Source organism: Eucyclogobius newberryi, unplaced genomic scaffold (assembly GCF_026437365.1).
Source record: "Eucyclogobius newberryi isolate DKJ021-1_F unplaced genomic scaffold, fEucNew1.0.hap1 SCAF_3, whole genome shotgun sequence".
In the NCBI taxonomy this organism is placed as follows: Eukaryota; Metazoa; Chordata; class Actinopteri; order Gobiiformes; family Gobiidae; genus Eucyclogobius; species Eucyclogobius newberryi.
The window spans coordinates 38,546,276-38,567,632 of NW_027315945.1; the positions used below are offsets into that span (position 1 = coordinate 38,546,276).

The following is a 21,357-nucleotide window of genomic DNA, read 5'->3' on the forward strand; positions in this document are numbered from 1 at the left end:
GGGGGAGGAGGACCACATGAGGGAGAGGGACTACATGAGGGAGGAGGACCACATGGGGAGGAGGACCACATGGGGGAGGACCACATGGGGGAGAGGGACCACATGAGGGAGGAGGACCACATGAGGGAGGAGGACCACATGGGGGAGGACCACATGGGGGAGGAACACATGAAGGAGGACCACATGAGGGAGGACCACATGAGGGAGGAGGACCACATGAGGGAGGAGGACCACATGAGGGAGGAGGACCACATGAGGGAGGAGGACCACATGAGGGAGGACCACATGAGGGAGGACCACATGAGGGAGGACCACATGAGGGAGGACCACATGAGGGAGGACCACATGAGGGAGGAGGACCACATGAGGGAGGAGGACCACATGGGGGAGGAGGACCACATGAGGGAGGAGGACCACATGAGGGAGGAGGACCACATGAGGGAGGAGGACCACATGAGGGAGGAGGACCACATGAGGGAGGAGGACCACATGAGGGAGGAGGACCACATGAGGGAGGAGGACCACATGAGGGAGGAGGACCACATGAGGGAGGAGGACCACATGAGGGAGGAGGACCACATGAGGGAGGGCTCCAGTAACATAAAACCTCTTAAAGTTCAAATCATCAGAGACAGAGTGGAGGAAATAAAATTTATTGATCAGTCCACACAAGGCTCTGGGTTAGACTTGGTCCTGGGGTCTTCTGGGGGTTTAAATGTCTGTGGGGCTGAGAGAAAGTCTGATAGGGTCCAGGGTCCAGGGTCCGGGGTCCAGACCTGGCTGACATCCTGCTCCAGTCATTTCCGTTGGGCAAAGGGCACGGCGAGTGATGCGTTTTGGGCTGACTTTTTGCAGGATTCCGGCGACACTCGGAGCAAAGCCGACGGCAGGAGCTGGTTCCGTTTGATGATCTGAAGAGCCAACTGAGTATTTCCTACAGACGAAGGGCCAGACATGAACAACAGTGGATCCAGGTCCTTTTTAGGTTTGCGGCGATGAATTTTTGTGGTTAAAGACAAATGAAAAAGTGTAACGAGCCGTACCGTTCTGCAGCTCGAGGTAGACGCCCAGGAGAATGGCTTCAGGAGGAATCTCTTTAGTGTTCACCATCGACGCCGCCTGAAGACAAGCACATTTTTAAAAGAACACAACATATAGTTCATTATTGAACATTTGGCTTCTCCTGAACATAAATATGGATTGGAAAATGACAAAATAACAGAAAAGGTCCACTGACATTCTGTCCAAAACTGTGGATGCAGATAGTAAAAACCATAGAAAGGTCCACAAGTCAAGTTATAGTAAAGCTCATGAAAAATAATAAAATATCTTTATCTTAGTCATCTTTTTTTCATGAGTGCGTGAATGTCTTTGATAGAAAAGAAAGAGTAGCGGCAGCGGCGGTAGCAGCAGTAGTACTAGTACTAGTACTAGTACTAGTAGCGGTGGCGGCGGCGGCAGTAGCAGTAGTAGCAGTAGCAGTAGCAGTAGCAGTAGCAGTAGCAGTAGCAGTAGCAGTAGCAGTAGCAGTAGCAGTAGCAGTAGTAGTAGTAGTAGTAGTAGTAGTAGTAGTAGTAGTAGTAGTAGTAGTAGTAGTAGTAGTAGTAGTAGTAGTAGTAGTAGTAGTAGTAGTAGTAGCAGTAATAGAGAGCTCTCACCGACGTCACAAAACCATGTGATACGCATACGTTGCCGCCCCCTTGTCATACGTTGCCGCCCCTTGGCCGTCACTTGTTGCGTTCCTTTGCACTGATAGAGCGCGGAAAGTGATCTCAAACGTACATTATGGAGCCCCCAGAGCTTTCAGAGTCCACAAACTCCTTGGATGAGCTAAACAGAGGTCAATATATAGAAAAGCTGCGATAAATCAACTCAGATCCATATGTTTTGCCTAAATCACGACTCTTCCAGATATCTCCAAGCCCACTAGTCCCATGGTTCACAAGTCCCAATTTTGATCAAAGGCTCTACAGCTGAATAAAACATCTACAGCGTTTATTCTCCAGAGTTCCAGTGCAGGCAGGCGGTGCGTGAGTCTGCATGCCCGGGGTTATACATATATATATATATATACACATATATATATATATGTATATATATATATATATATATATATATATATATATATATATATATATATATATATATATATACATATATATATATATACACATATACATATATATATATATACATATATATATATATATATATATACATATACATACATATACATATATATATATATATATATATATATATATATATATATATATATACATACATATATATACATACATATATATATATACATATATACACATATACATATATATATATACATATATATATATATATATATGTATATGTGTATATATATATGTATATGTGTATATATATATATATGTATGTATATATATATATATGTATGTATATATATATATATATATACATATATATATATATATATATATATATATATATATATATATATATATATATATATATATATATATATATATATATATATATATATATATATATATATATATATACACACATATATACAAATACACACAGACAGACAGACAGACACAGTCTATGTCCATCGCGCTCTTATTTCCGGGTTTCTCGGTATCGGATAGAACTTTATCTTCTCGGTTGCATAACACCTGCACATAAACCTTCACCATTGTGATAATAGTAAAGAGTGCGATATCATTAATGAAGTTTTGGGCCTCTTTGAGCCGTGTTTCGTCGTAAATCGACGCAGACAGACTGCGGTTTAGAATGGGCTAGTATAGGGGGACAAGCACTGATGACGGCCAAGAGCCTGGAAGAGCCTGGGGGAGCGTGGGGGGCGGCCGTGTGACGTCACGTGAATGCTCTCTATAGAAGCAGTAGTAGCAGTAGTAGCAGTAGTAGCAGTAGCAGTAGTAGTCGAGCCTCACCTGGTGCAGACACTTGCGTGCCTTCTCGTACTCGCTCCGGAGGCAGTAGGCGCTGCCCAGGTTGAACAGCATCATCGCCCGAGCAGAAGCCACCGAGCTCGGGTAACAGAGAGGAGTCTGCTTCCCTGCTGGAGGAGAGAGCCACATCAGGACCAAACCGGGCCAAACAGGACTAAACCACGGCTAAAGAAGAGCTAAAGCAGGGCTAAAGCAGGTCTAAAGCAGGGCTAAAGCAGGTCTAAAGCAGAGCTAAAGCAGGTCTAAAGCAGGTCTAAAGCAGGGCTAAAGCAGGTCTAAAGCAGGTCTAAAGCAGGGCTAAAGCAGGACTAAAGCAGGTCTAAAGCAGAGCTAAAGCAGGTCTAAAGCAGGTCTAAAGCAGGGCTAAAGCAGGGCTAAAGCAGGGCTAAAGCAGGTCTAAAGCAGAGCTAAAGCAGAGCTAAAGCAGGGCTAAAGCAGGGCCAAACAGGACTAAAGCAGGGCTAAAGCAGGGCTAAAGCAGAGCTAAAGCAGGTCTAAAGCAGGTCTAAAGTAGGTCTAAAGTAGGTCTAAAGCAGGTCTAAAGTGAAAAGGTTATGACTGTATAAACTTACAGGACTCTCCGGGTTCATCTCCTTTGTCTGAACCTGAAAAACACAATCACAATCGTTATGGAACTTGAAACTCATGTTTGACTTCAGTCGAGTCGCGCTTCCTGACCTTGCTCCTGGTCGCTGGTGCACACGCCCATCGACACGTCGCTCACGTTCTCGGGGTTCAGGTGAGCGATGGCGTCAGAGATTCTGTCCAATGAGATGAGAGCTTCGGCCGCGTACAGGTGACCCAGGAACCTGACGGAGAGAAGCACGTTTGTGTTAAAGTCTGTCACCGATCTCCTGGCGATGGGCGGAGCCAGGATCCAGGTCTAGTAGGCAAGGCAAGGCAAGGCAAGGCAAGTTTATTTGTAGAGCACATTTCATACACAAGGCAATTCAAAGTGCTTCACAGCAGGAAAAATGCATTCAAATCACAAAGAAATTACAGAAACAGAAATACAATAAAATTAACTAAATTAAAAATTATCAATCCAACTGATTTTCTAAACTAATAAAATCACAAACAAAAGAGAAGAGTGCAAAGAAAAAATCCTTTCAGTCATATGCGCAGCTAAACAAAACTGTTTTTAGCTTAGATTTGAACATTGTCAGAGTAGAAGCCTGTCTCACATCTTCAGGAAGACTGTTCCAGATTTTAGCTGCATAAAACTGAAACGCAGATTCCCCATGTTTTGTCCTGACTCTGGGCACCAGCAAGAGGCCGGTCCATGTTTAGTCCTGACTCTGGGCACCAGCAAGAGGCCGGTCCCTGAGGTCCTCAGAGTCCGAGATGGTTCATATGGCACTAACATATCCAAGATGTACTTTGGTGCTAGGCCATGGAGAGACTTGTACACAAGCAGAGCTGCTTTAAAGTCTATTCTCTGAGCCACAGGGAGCCAGTGGAGAGACCTGAGAACAGGACTAATGTGATCATACATCTTGGTTCTAGTCAGGACCCGAGCAGCAGCGTTCTGGATGTACTGCAGCTGTTTTACAACTCGTTTGGAAAGACCAGTGAGCAGGCCGTTACAGTAGTCTAATCTACTGGAGTTCAAGTCTGAGTCCATTATTACCCCCAGATTTCTAATTTGGTTTGTAGGTTTTAGAGCGAGACTCTGGAGGTGACCGCTAACACTTTCTCTTTGTTTCTGTGGGCCAAAAACGATTATTTCAGTCTTGTCTGAGTTCAGCTGGAGAAAGTTGTTTTGCATCCACAAACTGATCTGTTGGATGCAGTGACAGAGTGAATCTACTGGTCCATAGTCACCTGCCGATAGTGAAACATAGATCTGAGTGTCGTCTGCATAATTGTGATAGGACACATTTTCACTGCGTATCAACTGACCCAACGGCAGCATGTAGAGGTTGAACAGAAGGGGACCCAGGACTGACCCTTGGGGCACTCCACAGGTCAGGGTCATGTGGTCTGAGACACAGCTACCAATTTCAACAAAGTACTTCCTGTCTTCCAGATAGGACCTTAACCAGTTTAGGGCAGTGCCAGTGATGCCCACCCAGTCCTCTAGTCTCTGTAAGAGGATCCCATGATCGACAGTGTCAAAAGCAGCACTCAGATCTAACAGAATTAAGACTGAGGCTTTGCCCGTGTCAGTGTTCAGGCGGATGTCATTTGTCACCTTGACAAGAGCAGTCTCAGTGCTGTGATGAGGTCTAAAACCTGACTGAAAAACATCAAATGAGTTGTTTATTAAGAGGAAATCTGTGAGCTGTTGGTAAACAACCTTTTCAAGGACTTTGCCCAAAAATGGCAGATTAGAGATGGGCCGGTAATGACTCAGTACTGCGGCATCAAGACTGCTCTTCTTTAGGAGAGGCTTTATGACCGCAGTTTTCAAAGACATTGGGAATGTTCCAGATTGAAGCGACATGTTAACTATGTGAGTGAATGGTGCTAACAAACTGTTCAGCACAGACTTTAGAAATCTGGTGGGTAACACATCAAGGCAGCATGTAGATGAACTCAGACTGGTGATGATCTCATGGACAGTTTTGTCAGTTACTGGTGCAAAGTGAGTTAGCTCTAAGTGTCTTGGTGGTTTTAGGGTAATTTTTTGCATTGTGGGATTTATAGCATTTTTAATGCCCTGAACTTTGTCATTAAAGAATAATGCAAACTCATTACACTTGGATGTGGAAATGAGTTCTAACGGCAGCTGAGCTGGAGGGTTTGTTAGTCTGTTTGATCTCGATCCGATACCGCTGTGGAACTTCCCTGTTGCCTCTACAAGTGGACTCATGTCTCTGAGGACCAGCAGCTGTGTAGTCAGAGTACACTTACAGGGCCGTAACGAATCAGATCACGAGAATTATCTGATAACCCATTGATTACCGTATTTTCCGGACTATAAGTTGCACCAGCTAAAAAATGCATAATAGAGAAGGAAAAAAAACATATAAGTCGAATTTTTTGGGGAAATGTATTTGATAAAATCCAAGACCAAGAACAGACATTTCATCTTCAAATGTTTAAATTTAAAATAATAAAAAGATGAGAGAACATGGTGAAGGTGGTCGCATGCTAACGCTAACACCTTCAGCTACATGACGTATGCTAATGCTAACACAGTCAGCTTCATGAGGCACAGACAGAACTGTGGTAAGTGTCTGGTATGTTAATGTAACATATGAACAGTTATTCAGATAACTATAGCATAAAGAACATGCTAACAAGTTTACCAACGCATCAGTTTTACCCCAAATCACTAAATCCATTGAATTGTTCTTCCTCTGTGTCACTTCTACTACTAGATCTTGCTTCCGAAGAGTGCACACGCTTTTTTGCTCGCTCCGCTTGCTATCGCTGCTTTCCTTATTTATTTTGCTTTTTAATCAGTTTTTGTCTTCCAAACATTTTTGCTTTAGACTTTTTCAAGTAAACCAAGGATTTTAAGAACATTTTTCCAGTTTTAACGACATATCTGACGCCAGCGACATGTCCGGGAGAAGAAGGGAGAAAGACTGTGAACGCTGTCGGAAATATCAACAAGAAATTAATGAGCTGAAAACACAGATATTTGTTTTGGAATCTGAAAAAGTTCTTCACGATACCATTCCTGTGTCAACCGACGGTAAGAAGAGCACACTTTTTACAAGAAAAACTGCTACTTTCAACCTAAACCGCAGTGACTCTGTGTCGTTTCCAAAACTGTCTAAAAACCAGAAAGACCAGGCTGTTTCTTGGAACAAACTAAAGCAAAGCCTAAACGATACAAAGATAACGTGAAGTCACCTAAAATACAGCTCACCAACAGATTTTTACCACTTTCAGAGATGGAATTAAATGAAAAAAGGAAAGATGACGTGGCCAAAATACAGCGAGGAGGATCTGTGCCAGGAGCCAAGGTCACGCAGATTGTTTTAGTTGGGGACGGCGCGATAAGTCACGTGACGCATGAAAAGATAAACACACATTCTTTTCCAAGCGCCACTGTTTCTGAGATAACGTCACTCCTTCCAAATATTATGGCTAAGCATGGAGGAGCTAAACAGCTGATTGTGCACGTGGGTGCAGTGGACATGCGGCGGGAACAGACTGAAGTTTTGAAAAAAGACTTCTTGAAGTTATTCGACGTGCTCGATAAAATGGAAATCAAAACATTCATAAGTGGACCTCTTCCAAACATCGACAGGAGGATAAACAAGTTTAGCCGGCTTCTTCAGCTGAACACATGGCTGTCCAAAGAGTGTTCCCCGAGAGGACTACACTACATTGAGAACTTCTATCTATTCTGGAAACGAGAGGACCTGTTTAATAGAAATTGCCCCCACCTATGCAGAGGTGGAGTGAGGGTGCTGACAGAGAACCTGCTCCACGCTCTGAGGCATTGGACTGGGCCTGGACAGGGTCCTGAGCAGATAGTTAGAGAAGAGAGGAATGAGAGAAGAATTCCTGCTCCATCAGCCAGAGACCGAGCCAATGTTTCAACATCAAAAGCACCACAACCTCAGCCTCCACCAAAGGATTCATCAGCAGCTGCTCCACCACCACCAGCAAAGGATTCAGCTCCAGCTGCTCCACATTCACCTCCACCGCCTCCAGCAAAGGAACAATCTTCAAAGGCCTTGGACCCATCTGTGACAAGCCCAACAACATCCCTGTCATCGCCCCTGCCTTCACACCAGCCCTGGGTTCCCCCTGCAACATCTACTCCCACTAAAGATTCATCATTCTCCTTCTCATCTCCACTCTCACCCATGGGCCTTCCCAGCCATTTTGAAAGTCTGATCAAATCAGGCATTAAGATGGCTCCACTCACGCCCAATATAGCAAGGGCTATGCCGACTACACCAACAAAAGCCCCACCACCCATCCCCCCTCGCCTCTCACCTGGTCCCAAACTCTCCTTGGCTACAAAAGCCCCACCACCCATCCAACCTCGCCTTTCACCTGGTATCTCCCATAGCTAGGATGCACTGGGTCTCAGCGTTGCCGGGACTTATTGTCACATTAAAAATCAAACCAACCCGGGGCCCTATGTAAAAAGAGCCCCCCCTAGTGCTATTTCTGTAGTCACATCATCACAGAAATGGAAAAACAAAATGCGAGTCAGGCCCAATCTGAGAAATGTGATTCGATTCTGTGAAAAGATAAAGCCCAGTCTCACTGAAACTAGTCTGAAACTTGCTGTGCTAAATGTCAGATCCTTATGTAACAAATCTCTTAATTAATAATTTTATTTCTTCTTATAATCTTGATTTTATGTTTTTAACTGAAACATGGCTTGACAAAAACACAGGAAATGTAGAGTCTGTGCTGTCTTTAGAGATGAAATAATTACCCGCAGGTTGTCTTTTGGGGTGTTTTCATAATTTGAGTATGTATCCTTTAAAATGGAGCTAAAACGGTCTCCATCCATTCTCTTCATTGTTTTATACAAGCCTCCCCAGCACTGCCAAAGTTTTATTGATTATTTTACTGAGATGCTTTCAGTCATATGCAGACTTTGATGGTTTGGTCATTACAGGTGATTTCAATGTGCATGTTGATAATATTTGTGACAGAAACGCTAAAGAGCTTGATGCTGTCCTTGAAACCTTCAGTCTTACTCAGCATGTGAGAGGCCCCACCCACAGCAAAGGACACACTCTAGATCTCATAATTACAAAGGGGGTAAATATTTCAAATGTTAATGTGATCGATGTTGCTCTGTCTGATCATTTCTGTGTCTTCTTTGACCTGTCTGTTTCTCCCAAACCTCCGGTTGGTCCTGCAGTTGTTCAGAGGAGACACATAAGTGATGGCACAGGTGCACTGTTTATGGAAATGATAAACTTTGAAAATGTCTCATGTTCTAATGTAAATAATTTGTTGAACTCTGTTACATCTAGTGTTTTGAATGTTCTGGACACCATCGCCCCTATGAAGGCTAAAATGGTTAAAAATAAGCAGAAGGCGCCGTGGAGAAATGATGATTCGGTCAGGGCACAGAAAAGGGAGTGCCGCAGGGCCGAACGGAAATGGCGCAAGTCAAAGCTCCAGGTTCAAAAAGAGATTTACAAAGAAAAGCTGAACATGTACAACCTAATCTTATGTAGAACTAGGGAAAGATATTTCTCTGAAATTATTGGAAGCTGCAGTAACAACTCGCGTGTCCTGTTTGCCACAGTAAACAGATTAACAAACCCTCCAGCTCAGCTGCCGTTAGAACTCATTTCCACATCCAAGTGTAATGAGTTTGCATTATTCTTTAATGACAAAGTTCAGGGCATTAAAAATGCTATAAATCCCACAATGCAAAAAATTACCCTAAAACCACCAAGACACTTAGAGCTAACTCACTTTGCACCAGTAACTGACAAAACTGTCCATGAGATCATCACCAGTCTGAGTTCATCTACTTGCTGCCTTGATGTGTTACCCACCAAATTTCTAAAGTCTGTGCTGAACAGTTTGTTAGCACCATTCACTCACATAGTTAACATGTCGCTTCAATCTGGAACATTCCCAATGTCTTTGAAAACTGCGGTCATAAAGCCTCTCCTAAAGAAGAGCAGTCTTGATGCCGCAGTACTGGGTCATTACCGGCCCATCTCTAATCTGCCATTTTGGGGGAAAAGTCCTTGAAAAGGTTGTTTACCAACAGCTCACAGATTTCCTCTTAATAAACAACTCATTTGATGTTTTTCAGTCAGGTTTTAGACCTCATCACAGCACTGAGACTGCTCTTGTCAAGGTGACAAATGACGTCCGCCTGAACACTGACACGGGCAAAGCCTCAGTCTTGATTCTGTTAGATCTGAGTGCTGCTTTTGACACTGTCGATCATGGGATCCTCTTACAGAGACTAGAGGACTGGGTGGGCATCACTGGCACTGCCCTAAACTGGTTAAGGTCCTATCTGGAAGACAGGAAGTACTTTGTTGAAATTGGTAGCTGTGTCTCAGACCACATGACCCTGACCTGTGGAGTGCCCCAAGGGTCAGTCCTGGGTCCCCTTCTGTTCAACCTCTACATGCTGCCGTTGGGTCAGTTGATACGCAGTGAAAATGTGTCCTATCACAATTATGCAGACGACACTCAGATCTATGTTTCACTGGTAGGTGACATCGGCAGGTGACTATGGACCAGTAGATTCACTCTGTCACTGCATCCAACAGATCAGTGTGTGGATGCAAAACAACTTTCTCCAGCTGAACTCAGACAAGACTGAAATAATCGTTTTTGGACCACAGAAACAAAGAGAAAGTGTTAGCGGTCACCTCCAGAGTCTCGCTCTAAAACCTACAAACCAAATTAGAAATCTGGTGGTAATAATGGACTCAGACTTGAACTTTAATAGCCACGTCAAATCAATAACATCAGCAGCTTTTTACCATCTAAAAAACATTGCCAAAATCAAAAATATAGTGTCAAAACCACATTTAGAGAGACTTATCCACGCGTTTGTCTCCAGTAGATTAGACTACTGCAACGGCCTGCTCACTGGTCTCTCTAAACGAGTTGTAAAACAGCTGCAGTACATCCAGAACGCTGCTGCTCGGGTCCTGACCAGAACCAGGAAGTATGATCACATTAGTCCTGTTCTCAGGTCTCTGCACTGGCTCCCTGTGGCTCAGAGAATAGACTTTAAAGCAGCTCTGCTTGTGTACAAGTCTCTCCATGGCCTAGCACCAAAGTACATCTTGGATATGTTAGTGCCATATGAACCATCTCGGACTCTGAGGACCTCAGGGACCGGCCTCCTGCTAGTGCCCAGAGTCAGGACAAAACATGGGGAATCTGCGTTTCAGTTTTATGCAGCTAAAATCTGGAACAGTCTTCCTGAAGATGTGAGACAGGCTTCTACTCTGACAATGTTCAAATCTAAGCTAAAAACAGTTTTGTTTAGCTGCGCATATGACTGAAAGGATTTTTTCTTTGCACTCTTCTCTTTTGTTTGTGATTTTATTAGTTTAGAAAATCAGTTGGATTGATAATTTTTAATTTAGTTAATTTTATTGTAGTTAATTTTTATCTTTGCACTCTTCTCTTTTGTTTGTGATTTTATTAGTTTAGAAAATCAGTTGATTGATAATTTTTAATTTAGTTAATTTTATTGTATTTCTGTAATTTCTTTGTGATTTGAATGCATTTTTCCTGCTGTGTGAAGCACTTTGAATTGCCTTGTGTATGAAATGTGCTCTACAAATAAACTTGCCTTGCCTTGCCTTCTAAACAACTCCACAAACTCCAGAGGAAGAGGAAGTGCAGAGTCTTCTTCTGCGTCACTTAGAGCCTAAAGCGCCCTCTTGTGGTTGTCAGTGTGAAAATAACGAAAATGATCACAAAATAAGTCGCTCTGGAGTATAAGCCGCACCCCGGCCAAAACTATGACAAAAGGTGCGATTTATAGTCCGGACAATACGGTAGATCTGATTCGCGAATGTGATCATCAAAAACACAAAATCAGTGGATTTTTAGAGCAACTGTTGCATTTCTACGTCAAAGAACGATAAAAAAACCTTTGTCACATTAGTTTGCCCTTTTTGCACAGTTTTCCTCGTCAGATCTGAACAATAAACTGACAAATCTGACAACTCCGGAAATCAGATCAGATTTCCAGTAGTCATAGAAACCGAGTGACTGGTGTTACATGTTACAGTCTCTATGGTTCTCTGCTCTTTTTGCAAACAATTCCCGTCCTTTACAGCAGAACAGGAAACCGCTGAGAGACAGTTTTTAAGTCTGTATACGAATCAAATACAAATTAAATCAAGCAGCTCATCGTCGCCCCGGGAGACGAATAACCATTGCTGTAAATCTGGGAAAGCACACAGTATCAAAGAACTGCTATAAACGGATTAACGGACGGAAGTAAACGCCACAAACCATCATCTTGAACTGACTAAACGTTTTTTCATTAAGATGTTTGATTCTGATTGGATTATAATCGGTGAAAAGCTGGTGAAGTGGGTGTCACCTCGAGCTTTCTTGACTCCGCCCTCCGCCATGACTTACTTCAGAGATCCCGACACTTTGGGCTGGTACAGCAGCTTCTCGGCGTGGTTCAAAGCCATGAGGTTGTCGCCCAGCGCCAGAGCCACGTACGCGCTGCACGCCAAGATGGAGCACCTGCGGGAGAAGGCGGGGTCGGGCAGGTGAACGGGGCGGGCCATGTTGAAGCGACGACCGACGCGGACATATACCGCAGACTTCATTACAATACCGTGTTCATAAAGTTAAATGGAGCGACACGAAACCAAACGGAGGTCACGTTATTAAGAGCTAAAGCAAAATGTAATCCCAATTAAATAATGAATGAATAAAAAGTCAGGAAAACCCTTTTAACGCTGAACTAAGTAACACGTCAACCTTCTTGAACGTCTTATAAGTCCCTGTGATGGTTAAATGTGCATTTTCGGAGCGTTCGCCATCGCCCCCTTTTGTCTTGGGGCGGAAACCCATTTGCCGACATCGACCCCAAGACAGCACTTCTGAGAAACCCTGGCTCTTTTTTTATATTTAGCAATGTGACATTTTTTGTTATTATGAAAAAGAAATCAATTGGAAAAAGAGGCCGTTTCATTAGAACTCTGATCAGGTGGACGTTATTTTAAATCGCTGATCAAACCTTAAACGCTGAAATAGAAGACACACTAGCAACATGGATGAATTAACATGTTTACCAGTCCATTTATGGAACAAAATCTGTAAAAACGAGTGTATTACTGACTTTGTGCAAATCCTGTGCAAATGTTCACAAAAAACACAGACGTCCCGAGGTAAAACAATATGTCTTAGATGTCATGAAAATTAAATGTGCTTTTATTTACTTTTTGTTATGTCATTTGTATAGCCATGTTTTTTGGAACATTTTGTTTATGTAATGTTTATGGTTTGTATTTTTTTAGAAAGTATATGCGTGTACCTGAGGTTTTCTACTTCCTGTTTCCGGAGAGGAGACGACGGTGCTGCAGACAGGAACTTATCTGCATCCTGCCCTTTACCACTGAAACACAGAGGAGAGTCCGGGCTTAGTCCGGGCTTAGTCTACTTACTTTTTCAATGAAATTAAAGGACACAAAATAAGGATAGGCAAAATAATATGTCTGTTTGCTGTAACACGACCGACCCGCTATGAAAATAGCCGACTGGAAAAAAAAATCAGCATTTTGTTGAAAAAACTTCAAAATCTTTTATTTTTAAATTATTTCGCCGACTTACCGACCGGACTTTCCTAAACCGCCATGTTGAATATTTTTTATCACGCTGATAGACGTGTCTTTCATCTCAAAGGACTGATAACGCACTGCACAACACATGTGCATCTTCATTTTCAGTCCTCCACATGCATCTGTAACATAACAGAGCGCGCATAGGAGTCGTCGTAGTGCTTTTGACAAGTTGGTTTGCCTTTGTCGGCACCACTGAAGTCTCCATAGGACATGTGTTTCTCTGTCAGGGTGTGAAATTTGACTTAAGCAAATGCATTCTGGGATTGAAACACGCCCAGCAGCGTCATCACAACAAACATGGCGGTGCCCGTGTCCCCGGCATGTTCCCCCCGCTCGCCTTAGCTACCAAATTAAAGGATAGCGGCATACAAAAGGTTGATTAAAATATCTTAAAATCGGGAAATTTAGTCGCCCGATCGGGTTGATAGACGTTTTCCGTCATTGACTGTTGAAGCCTGACCCCTGGTGGTCACTCAGACTCAAAAAATTGCAAAATTTTGATCTTTATTTGCCTTCAAAGTAAAAAAAATAAGAATTTGCCTACCGTCCGAGCCACTTAAAAAATGTTGACTCGGGTTACAGCAAACAGACAATTTATTTGGGGTAGCCTAAACAAATGGCTATTATCTTTACTTAGTTGAATCTAAATATTACTCTCAAAAAGTAAATATTGTCAGTGCAGTTACTCCTCTCTAAACTTTATTGGAAAGATTTCAGAAATTATCTTACCACCCTAAAAAAAGCCTAAAAATGAGGGGGCATTGGAGCAACAAACTTAAATTTACAATAAATATTATACATTACAGTATTTGAACTTTTGACTAAATTTGTTATATGTACAGAGTTTATAATAAACTGTATTTTCTCACAAACAGGCTTTTAGACCCGTCTTCCCGTATTTTGGACGGGGTATTTTAAAATGTAGACGGCCATTTTATTAATAAATCGGGAAGCATTTGACAATAGTCTGCCATTTAAGTTTACTGTTTACAATTGAAAATTTGCATGCTGCGCGCTGATTGGTCGACAAAATTTGTGTGCTTGGCTCTGATTGGCTGCCGAGCCGTGGTCCGGAGAATGCCGAAGCTACTTTTTTTTTTTCGCCTAGTCGGCCCCCGTACCCCCGGACATTATTTGGACGGGGTGTTTTCGAAACCCATCTAAAAGCCTGCTCACAAATATTACCATTAAAAACATTTTGTAATAACTGAAACCACTATAGCACAGCCCTAATTCAGATATATTCACGGTGTGCCAATGACTGAGCAATTGTTCTGCAAATAGAAAACTGGATTGTGTGCACTAATACTTTACCCACATTATCACTGAGCTTCAGTCAAAGTGATCTGAACACACTGCCCTTACATTAAAGAGGACTACTAATAAAACGTTCAATACATGGACAAAGCCATAGTGCGTTATGTATTGAACGTTTTATTATGAACATTTGTCTCAAAAGTTAACAAGAGTGACATTCATAATTTGTATACGACAAAAACAAATGTGCCGTAGATTGTACTTAGTGCCAAAGTTAAAGTAAGTGATGTAATGCAGGGTTCTGACCTGCAGAAGTCGCTGTTCTCGCTGCCGCTCTCCGTGCTCCCGGACTGACTGGAACCTTTGGACCCGTTCTCTGTTTTGGCGTCTTGTTGCTGATGTTCTGGGAGCAACAGTAACGCGTTTCTGAGGCAGATGGCTGCGAACTCCATACTGGCCACAGGGATCGCCCCCGACTGACCCTCACTGCAGGAAACAAAGTACTCACTTAGGTTGTTTTCACATATGTTAGTGTGCACGTGTACATGTTAGTGTGCACGTGTACATGTTAGTGTGCACGTGTACAAGTTAGTGTGCACGTGTACAAGTTAGTGTGCACGTGGTCCCCAGTGCACAGTAGATTTTGTTCCGTTTACCCCTCCATGAATCACTTGAGACATGTATGCACATACATACGGTGTTGTGCGTGTGTCTACGCACGCACACACTCTCTCTTTAAAGGTCCCATAACATGCAAAATCGACTTTTCAGAGCTTTTAACCTTCTTACATTGCTATTTGTGCTTCATATATGTACCCAGACTGTTTTTTTGATTGATTCCCGTAGTTTTTAGCTATATTACAGACTATCTCCTTTCCGCGAATCTCCAAACTGACGGGCGGTGGGGCAAGACCGCGTCATTATCCCCCCTCTCCGCGCTGCTGTCTCCCTACAAGCCCATTCCAGAGTTTTTCTGCTTCGATTTACGACGAAACACGGCTCAAAGAGGCCCAAAACGTCATTAATGATCTCTCTCGCACGCGCGCACGGGCACGCGCACGGGCACACGCACACGCACACGCACACACCTTTGAGACTAAAGTGTGTGTTGATCTGAAGTGCTATCGTTTCTCACTCAGTCGCGCGGCGCAGACAGCTGTGGGGCACACCCTACGTCACGGGTGGGCGGGGCACACACGCGCTCTGAGACTACGTCACGGGTTGGGCGGGGGAGCCAGATCGCTCTTCGCAAGGGTGGGGGCGAATATCAAACCAAGCCGTTTGCATTTCTGGGTTGGTGAGGGGGTCCAAGGTTAACTATTATGTTAAGGGTGTTGCACAACCCTTATTATTATCAATTATACACTTAAGATAGACTACGAAACGTGAAAAAAAGCATGTTATGGCATCTTTAAGTTTCTGTTATGAGGAAGTGACACTCGTCCTGCTCTCAGAGGGAGAAATGGTGCAGAGCACAGTGGACCCGGCGGCTCTGAGCTGCTCCGTGTGTTTGGAGGACCTGAAGGAGCCGCTCACTATTCCCTGTGGACACAGCTACTGCAGCAGCTGCATCCACAGCCACTGGGACAGAGAGGAGACAGAGAGGCCGGTCTACAGCTGCCCTCAGTGCAGGCAGAGCTTCAGCCCCAGGCCTGTCCCCATCAAAAACATCATGTTAGCAGGTTTAGTGGAGGAGCTGAAGAGGAGAGGGCTCACAGCGCCCCCTGCTGACCGCTGCTACGCCGCTCCTGGAGATGTGAGCTGTGACGTGTGCACTGGGAGGAAGCTGAAGGCGCTGCGCTCCTGTCTGCAGTGTGTGGCCTCTTACTGTGAGAGCCACCTCCAGCCTCATCATGACGCTGCAGCGCTTCAGAGACACCAGCTGGTGGCGCCCTCACACCACCTCCAGGAGAACCTGTGCTCTGAGCACAACGAGGTCAATAAGATGTTCTGTTATGGAGCATCACAAGGGCCACGACACCGTGTCCTCTGCCTCAGAGAGGGCCCAGAGGCAGGCACAGCTGCCGGCCAGGAGGGCCCTGCTGCTCCAGAGCCTCCAACACAAAGAGACAGACCTGCAGAGACTCCAACAGGAGGCCCAGGACATCAGCTGCTCTGCCCAGAGAGCGCTGCAGTGCAGCGAGGACAGCTTCAGAGAGATGGTCCTTCTCCTGGAGAAAAGACGCTCTGAAGTGGAGCAGCAGATCCTCTCCCAGGAGAAGACCCAACTGAGCCCAGTCCAAGAGCTCCAGGACCAACTGCAGCAGGACGTGACTGAGCTGAAGAGGAGCATGTCTGGCCACAGACACACAGCGTCCAGAGTCCAGGATCCAAACAAGATCAAGGAGGGACTTCGAGTACGTGTCCAGAGCTGTGGCTACACTCAGGGACAAACTGGAGGTCTTTCTGGAGGAGGCCATGGTTAAAGTCCAGGATGAACTGAGGCCTGAGCCGAGCTGCAGTGAGGACTTCCTCAGATATGCACGAGACATCACTCTGGACCCAAACACAGCAAGTAAACATCTGTCACTGTCTGATGGAAACAGAAGAGTAACACGTGTGGGTAAAGAGCAGAGTTATCCTGATCATCCAGACAGATTCAGTGTGTGGCAGGTCCTGAGTCCAGAGGAGCTGACGGGCCGATGTTACTGGGAGGTGAAGTGGAAAGGGGGGGAGGTTCTAATAGCAGCTGCTTATAAAGACACAGAGAGACTGTGTGCTTGGAAACAATCAGAAATCCTGAGCCTTACTCTGTCACAGTGGTGGTCACTCATTTGGGTTCAACAAAGTCTGGTCCGAGATCCCAGGTCCGGTCAGGTCCAGAATCGGGGTTTACCTGGACCACAGCGCAGGGGCTCTGTCTTTTTATAGTGTTTAGGTTCAAACCATGAGGCTTCTCCACAGAGTCCAGACTCAGTTCACTCCTCTACCTCTACAAGCTTGAGTCTGTGTTTGGTTTGGAGCCACTGCACATTTCCTTAAACTGAAATGACCTCCCGAACAGTCACAGTCGAGACCTTTTGGATCCTGATCAATTACTAAACCAAGACTTAAACTGGACTTGCTGCTCTCAGGGCATAAAAACAGCATCAGAACCAGAGTTTGAGAAACACTGGAAGAACAAAGACGAGATTTATGGAATGTACTCAACACTGCTTGTCTCAAAATCTTTAAAAACATTGCCTTATTATTGAATGTTGTTTAATAATGATGGGGAAGTACAAAAACATGATTCATAAAAACAAGTACATTTCTATCTCTATTTTATTGCTGACTATTTTATCATACGTTCTGCTTCTTTAACCACTAAACCAGCAGACACCACAAATTCATAAAATCTAATCTCAAGTATATATTTCTGTATGTGTTAAGTGTTGGGCTTTGTGTCGTTTGGAATCTTTTTGTCAATAAAAGTTGGTTCTTTGGATTTTAATTCAGATGTTTTCATTTTCATTAATCATCAGAGGTGAAGTAAGTTCAATTTCAAACTTGATTTCCATATTAAGGAAAAGGTTTGATACCAATTTTGATACCACAATGATGACAAACTGTGGAGCGAGGGGGTTCTAATAGCAGCTACTTATGAAGACACAGAGAGACTGTGGGTTTGGTGAAAATGAGAGATCCTGGGCTTTAGACTGCAACACCAAACTCAATATCTTATTCTTGGCCAATGATGTTTACATATTTATGTTCGACGGAGTCCGGTCAGGACAGTGTTCAGGGTCAAACCATAAGGCTCCTCCACAGAGTTCAGACTCGGTTCACTCACGGATCCACTGCAATTTTCCCTAAACGGAAAAAACCTGAACAGCCATCACAGCTGTAACGCGTTTTACAAATACTTTGAGTAATTAGATCTGAATTCGCCTTTTGAAGTAAACAAAAAAAGGACCGTGTCAGTTGATATGACGACAACATATTTTACAAAAGTATACAAAAAGATTGCTGTGTAATTCTAATTGATCAAAGTATAGACCCTCCAGAGCTGATTTGCACATACAGTCTGGTGCTGATATGTCCATTCATTTTAATGAGTCTGCAAAATAAAAATTAATGAACCATTTTGTTAGCAGATAGCGCAGAAAAATGTGTCGTTTATATTCTTTTTGTTACATTTGCAAGCGAATGATAACAGTAAATATCCAACTTTCAAGTAGTTCACAAATGTATGTAGTGCGGGACTTGATAAAATAAACACAAGTTTCCATGTCTTTGTCTTCTGGTTCATTATTGTCCAGTTAGATTTAAGAAATGTTTATTACGTCGTTAGCATTTATGCTACTTTTGGCACTATTCAGTACCGTTAATAATAATGCAAAACGAGTGCTACAGTGGTAATGTTTTCTTAAAAGGCTCTGGTGTTCCTCATGTGTGCTTGAGTAGTTGTCAAGCTTCAAACCCTCCCTGATCAGTTTGAGTTCCAGCCTTTAGAATGCAGCGTTTTGTTTCCGGGAGTGTCTACAGAAGCCGCGAAACTGCCATGTTATTTTGTGACGTGGCTCCTGAAACTGCTGGGCTATTTGACCGTGCTGGGTTAGACCGCACCGGCTTAGGGTTAGGTCTTGGGGTTAGGTTCAGGGTTAAGGTTAGGGCTAGGGTTAGCCATGAGGCTATATGGCCGTGCCACGGCTCCTGAAACTGCTGGGCTATGTGACCGCGCCGCGGCTTTGTAGCCACGGCCTTTATTTCCACATACTGGAATAGTCACTCTAAATATTTGTATAGTTAAAATTATTTAGATGCCTGTTAATTTATGTCCTGATGGATGTTGTGACTGGTGCCAACATTAGCAGTACAGTGTTCTCGCTGGGCTTGAGGTTTGAGGATGGCGGTGAACCTTGAACCTTTCCTTTGGTATATCATGGTTTGGACTTGACTAAATTATTCTACAAAAAGCAAACATGTGGGGTGTAGCGATTCAGGACTTTCGTGACTCGATTTGATCAACGATTACGGACCTACGACTCGATTTGTCACAATTTTGTCACAATTTGCATTCATCCAAAATACAACTCCAGGTATGTTTTTGATGAGAGAACATTAGCACAGGTTAAAATCTCAAAAAAAGTATATTTGCGTGATTTGTCTCCCTTAAGTGCTAGACAAGACAAACTAAACCAATAAGCCCTGGTGAACACACTGACCTGTAGGGGGAGCTCTGGGTGGACTGAGAGGCCAGGATGATCTTCCGGTGATACCCTTGACCCAAGATGGACTGGACTATTCCCTTTTTACAGGGAAGGCCTTTACTCTCCTGCTCCGAGCCCTGGAAGAGCAGAACCGGATGCTTTTAAATATGTTGGGCCAACACAAGACGTATGCATAAGTTGGTGAAAAAATAATAAATGCTTTGCTACCATTGCATCCGAAATATACAAGAACACCACTTAACTCACTTGTATGAGGAGTTTTTTCATGTGTATACTACTACTACTACTTGTAACTAAATCCAGATTCTCTCCCTTTATTCTTTATACAGATCCACGCGAGTCTGGATTAAAGCGGCGTGCGTCCTGAACGGCCGCCGCTTGAATGTGGCGCGTACCCCTTTGTTGGCGCAGATGCAGCACTCCGCGAGTCGAAGCCAGAGTCGTGGGTTGGAGTGATAAATCTGCACCGCCTCCATCAGGCACTCGAATGCCGCCAGGGGCCTCCCGATGTGCAGCAGCTGAATGCCACAGTTGTACAGCAGCTCGTAGCGCTTGTTTGACAGCAGCGCACACATGGGGATCCCCGCAAACTTCTTAGCTGCAAACAGAACACGACGAAAGGTAAAACGGGGCCGAGTCGTTCTAACCATGGTCGTAAGTACGACTTTGATCGGCGGAGCTGTGGTTAAACTGGTCAAAATGTAGATGTTTATGGTAAATTTGTATGTAATTACAAGGTCTATCCACGAGACACAAAAACTGTTCGGTCATAACTGTGAAAAATGAAAAGAAAAAACACTATCTAACTTTTCTGGTAGAGACAGGCTTCTCTTGGACGGAGAAAAAAAAACAGCAGAAGATTCTTTGAGCCGCGTCGCAGCTGGAGGAAACGTCAGTTAAGGAAGAGATTCAGAACGGAGTATTTTTGACGCTCGGAGGGAGAGGACTTTCTAACCGGGATTCATCAAACTGAATGAAGCTAAATGTGCTCCAGCCGAGTTTGCGACGAGGAACAGTGTGAGAACAGGGTTAGAAGAAAGAAAAAGTATATATTCAACACAATAAAATGTGGAACCTGCAAGCCAAATCAGTAACATCGGCCTCACCAGAAAAAATACACATTGCAACTTTAAGAGCTATCTGGGGGATCTTGTTATCTTGTTATGGGGTCCAATGCAACTACAAAACGATTGAAGCGTGTTGTCTGCGTGCGATTGCGTGCCGGTCCCAACGGCGTCCGATGGGACTCCATGCGAGGTCCTTGCCTGGGCCGCTGCCTCCGTCTCCCAGCTGCGCACACGTGTGGTCGTTCTCCTGCAGCGCCTTCTTGAAGTAGAAAATGCCCAGGTTGTGTTTGCCCATGGCGAAGTGAATGCAGCCCAGATTGTTCCAGAACATACAGCGAACGCATTCACCTGGAGGAGACACACAAGCAGACGGGGCTAGGTTCACACGAGGAGAGGCTGTGCCAGCCCTCTACAGGCGGCACAGAGAACTACATCAACTAAGTTCTATCTCTAAACCCTAAAGCAGGCCTATCATCACTCTTTCACTATATAAGAACAGCACGCAAGGAACAGCACGTTTTTGGGCCGAACATTTTTCGTATGTACATTTTTTGTATGTACATAGTGGGAAATTGTTATTTTTCTACTGTACAGTAAGATCTGAGCTTTATGGAGTCAAATAAGTAACTTCTATGACAAATATAGCTCATAACTAACGACTTAAGTGTTTTATTCTGTG

At 43.9% G+C, this 21,357-nt stretch overlaps 1 protein-coding gene and 1 pseudogene across 5 annotated transcripts in view; one reads left to right on the top strand and one right to left on the bottom strand.

Moving 5' to 3' along the window:
- Positions 1 to 637: 637 nt before the first annotated feature.
- Positions 638 to 21,357, bottom strand: part of cnot10 (CCR4-NOT transcription complex, subunit 10) — a 43,094-nt gene continuing 22,374 nt past the window's right edge. For 4 of the 5 annotated variants that reach the window (XM_072461683.1, XM_072461681.1, XM_072461680.1 and 1 more), the window contains 11 exons: positions 20,877 to 21,026; positions 20,007 to 20,209; positions 19,606 to 19,727; positions 14,765 to 14,944; positions 12,895 to 12,975; positions 11,985 to 12,098; positions 3,648 to 3,778; positions 3,542 to 3,574; positions 2,952 to 3,079; positions 1,044 to 1,119; positions 638 to 934 (listed from right to left, as the gene is read on the bottom strand). In XM_072461683.1, the coding sequence (XP_072317784.1) occupies positions 798 to 934; positions 1,044 to 1,119; positions 2,952 to 3,079; positions 3,542 to 3,574; positions 3,648 to 3,778; positions 11,985 to 12,098; positions 12,895 to 12,975; positions 14,765 to 14,944; positions 19,606 to 19,727; positions 20,007 to 20,209; positions 20,877 to 21,026 (1,355 nt within the window). In that variant the 3' untranslated portion in view covers positions 638 to 797. The remainder of the gene's footprint in view (positions 935 to 1,043; positions 1,120 to 2,951; positions 3,080 to 3,541; positions 3,575 to 3,647; positions 3,779 to 11,984; positions 12,099 to 12,894; positions 12,976 to 14,764; positions 14,945 to 19,605; positions 19,728 to 20,006; positions 20,210 to 20,876; positions 21,027 to 21,357) is intronic. The other variant, XM_072461682.1, reaches the window with a different exon arrangement.
- LOC140374689 (tripartite motif-containing protein 16-like) lies at positions 15,873 to 17,553 on the top strand (annotated as a pseudogene).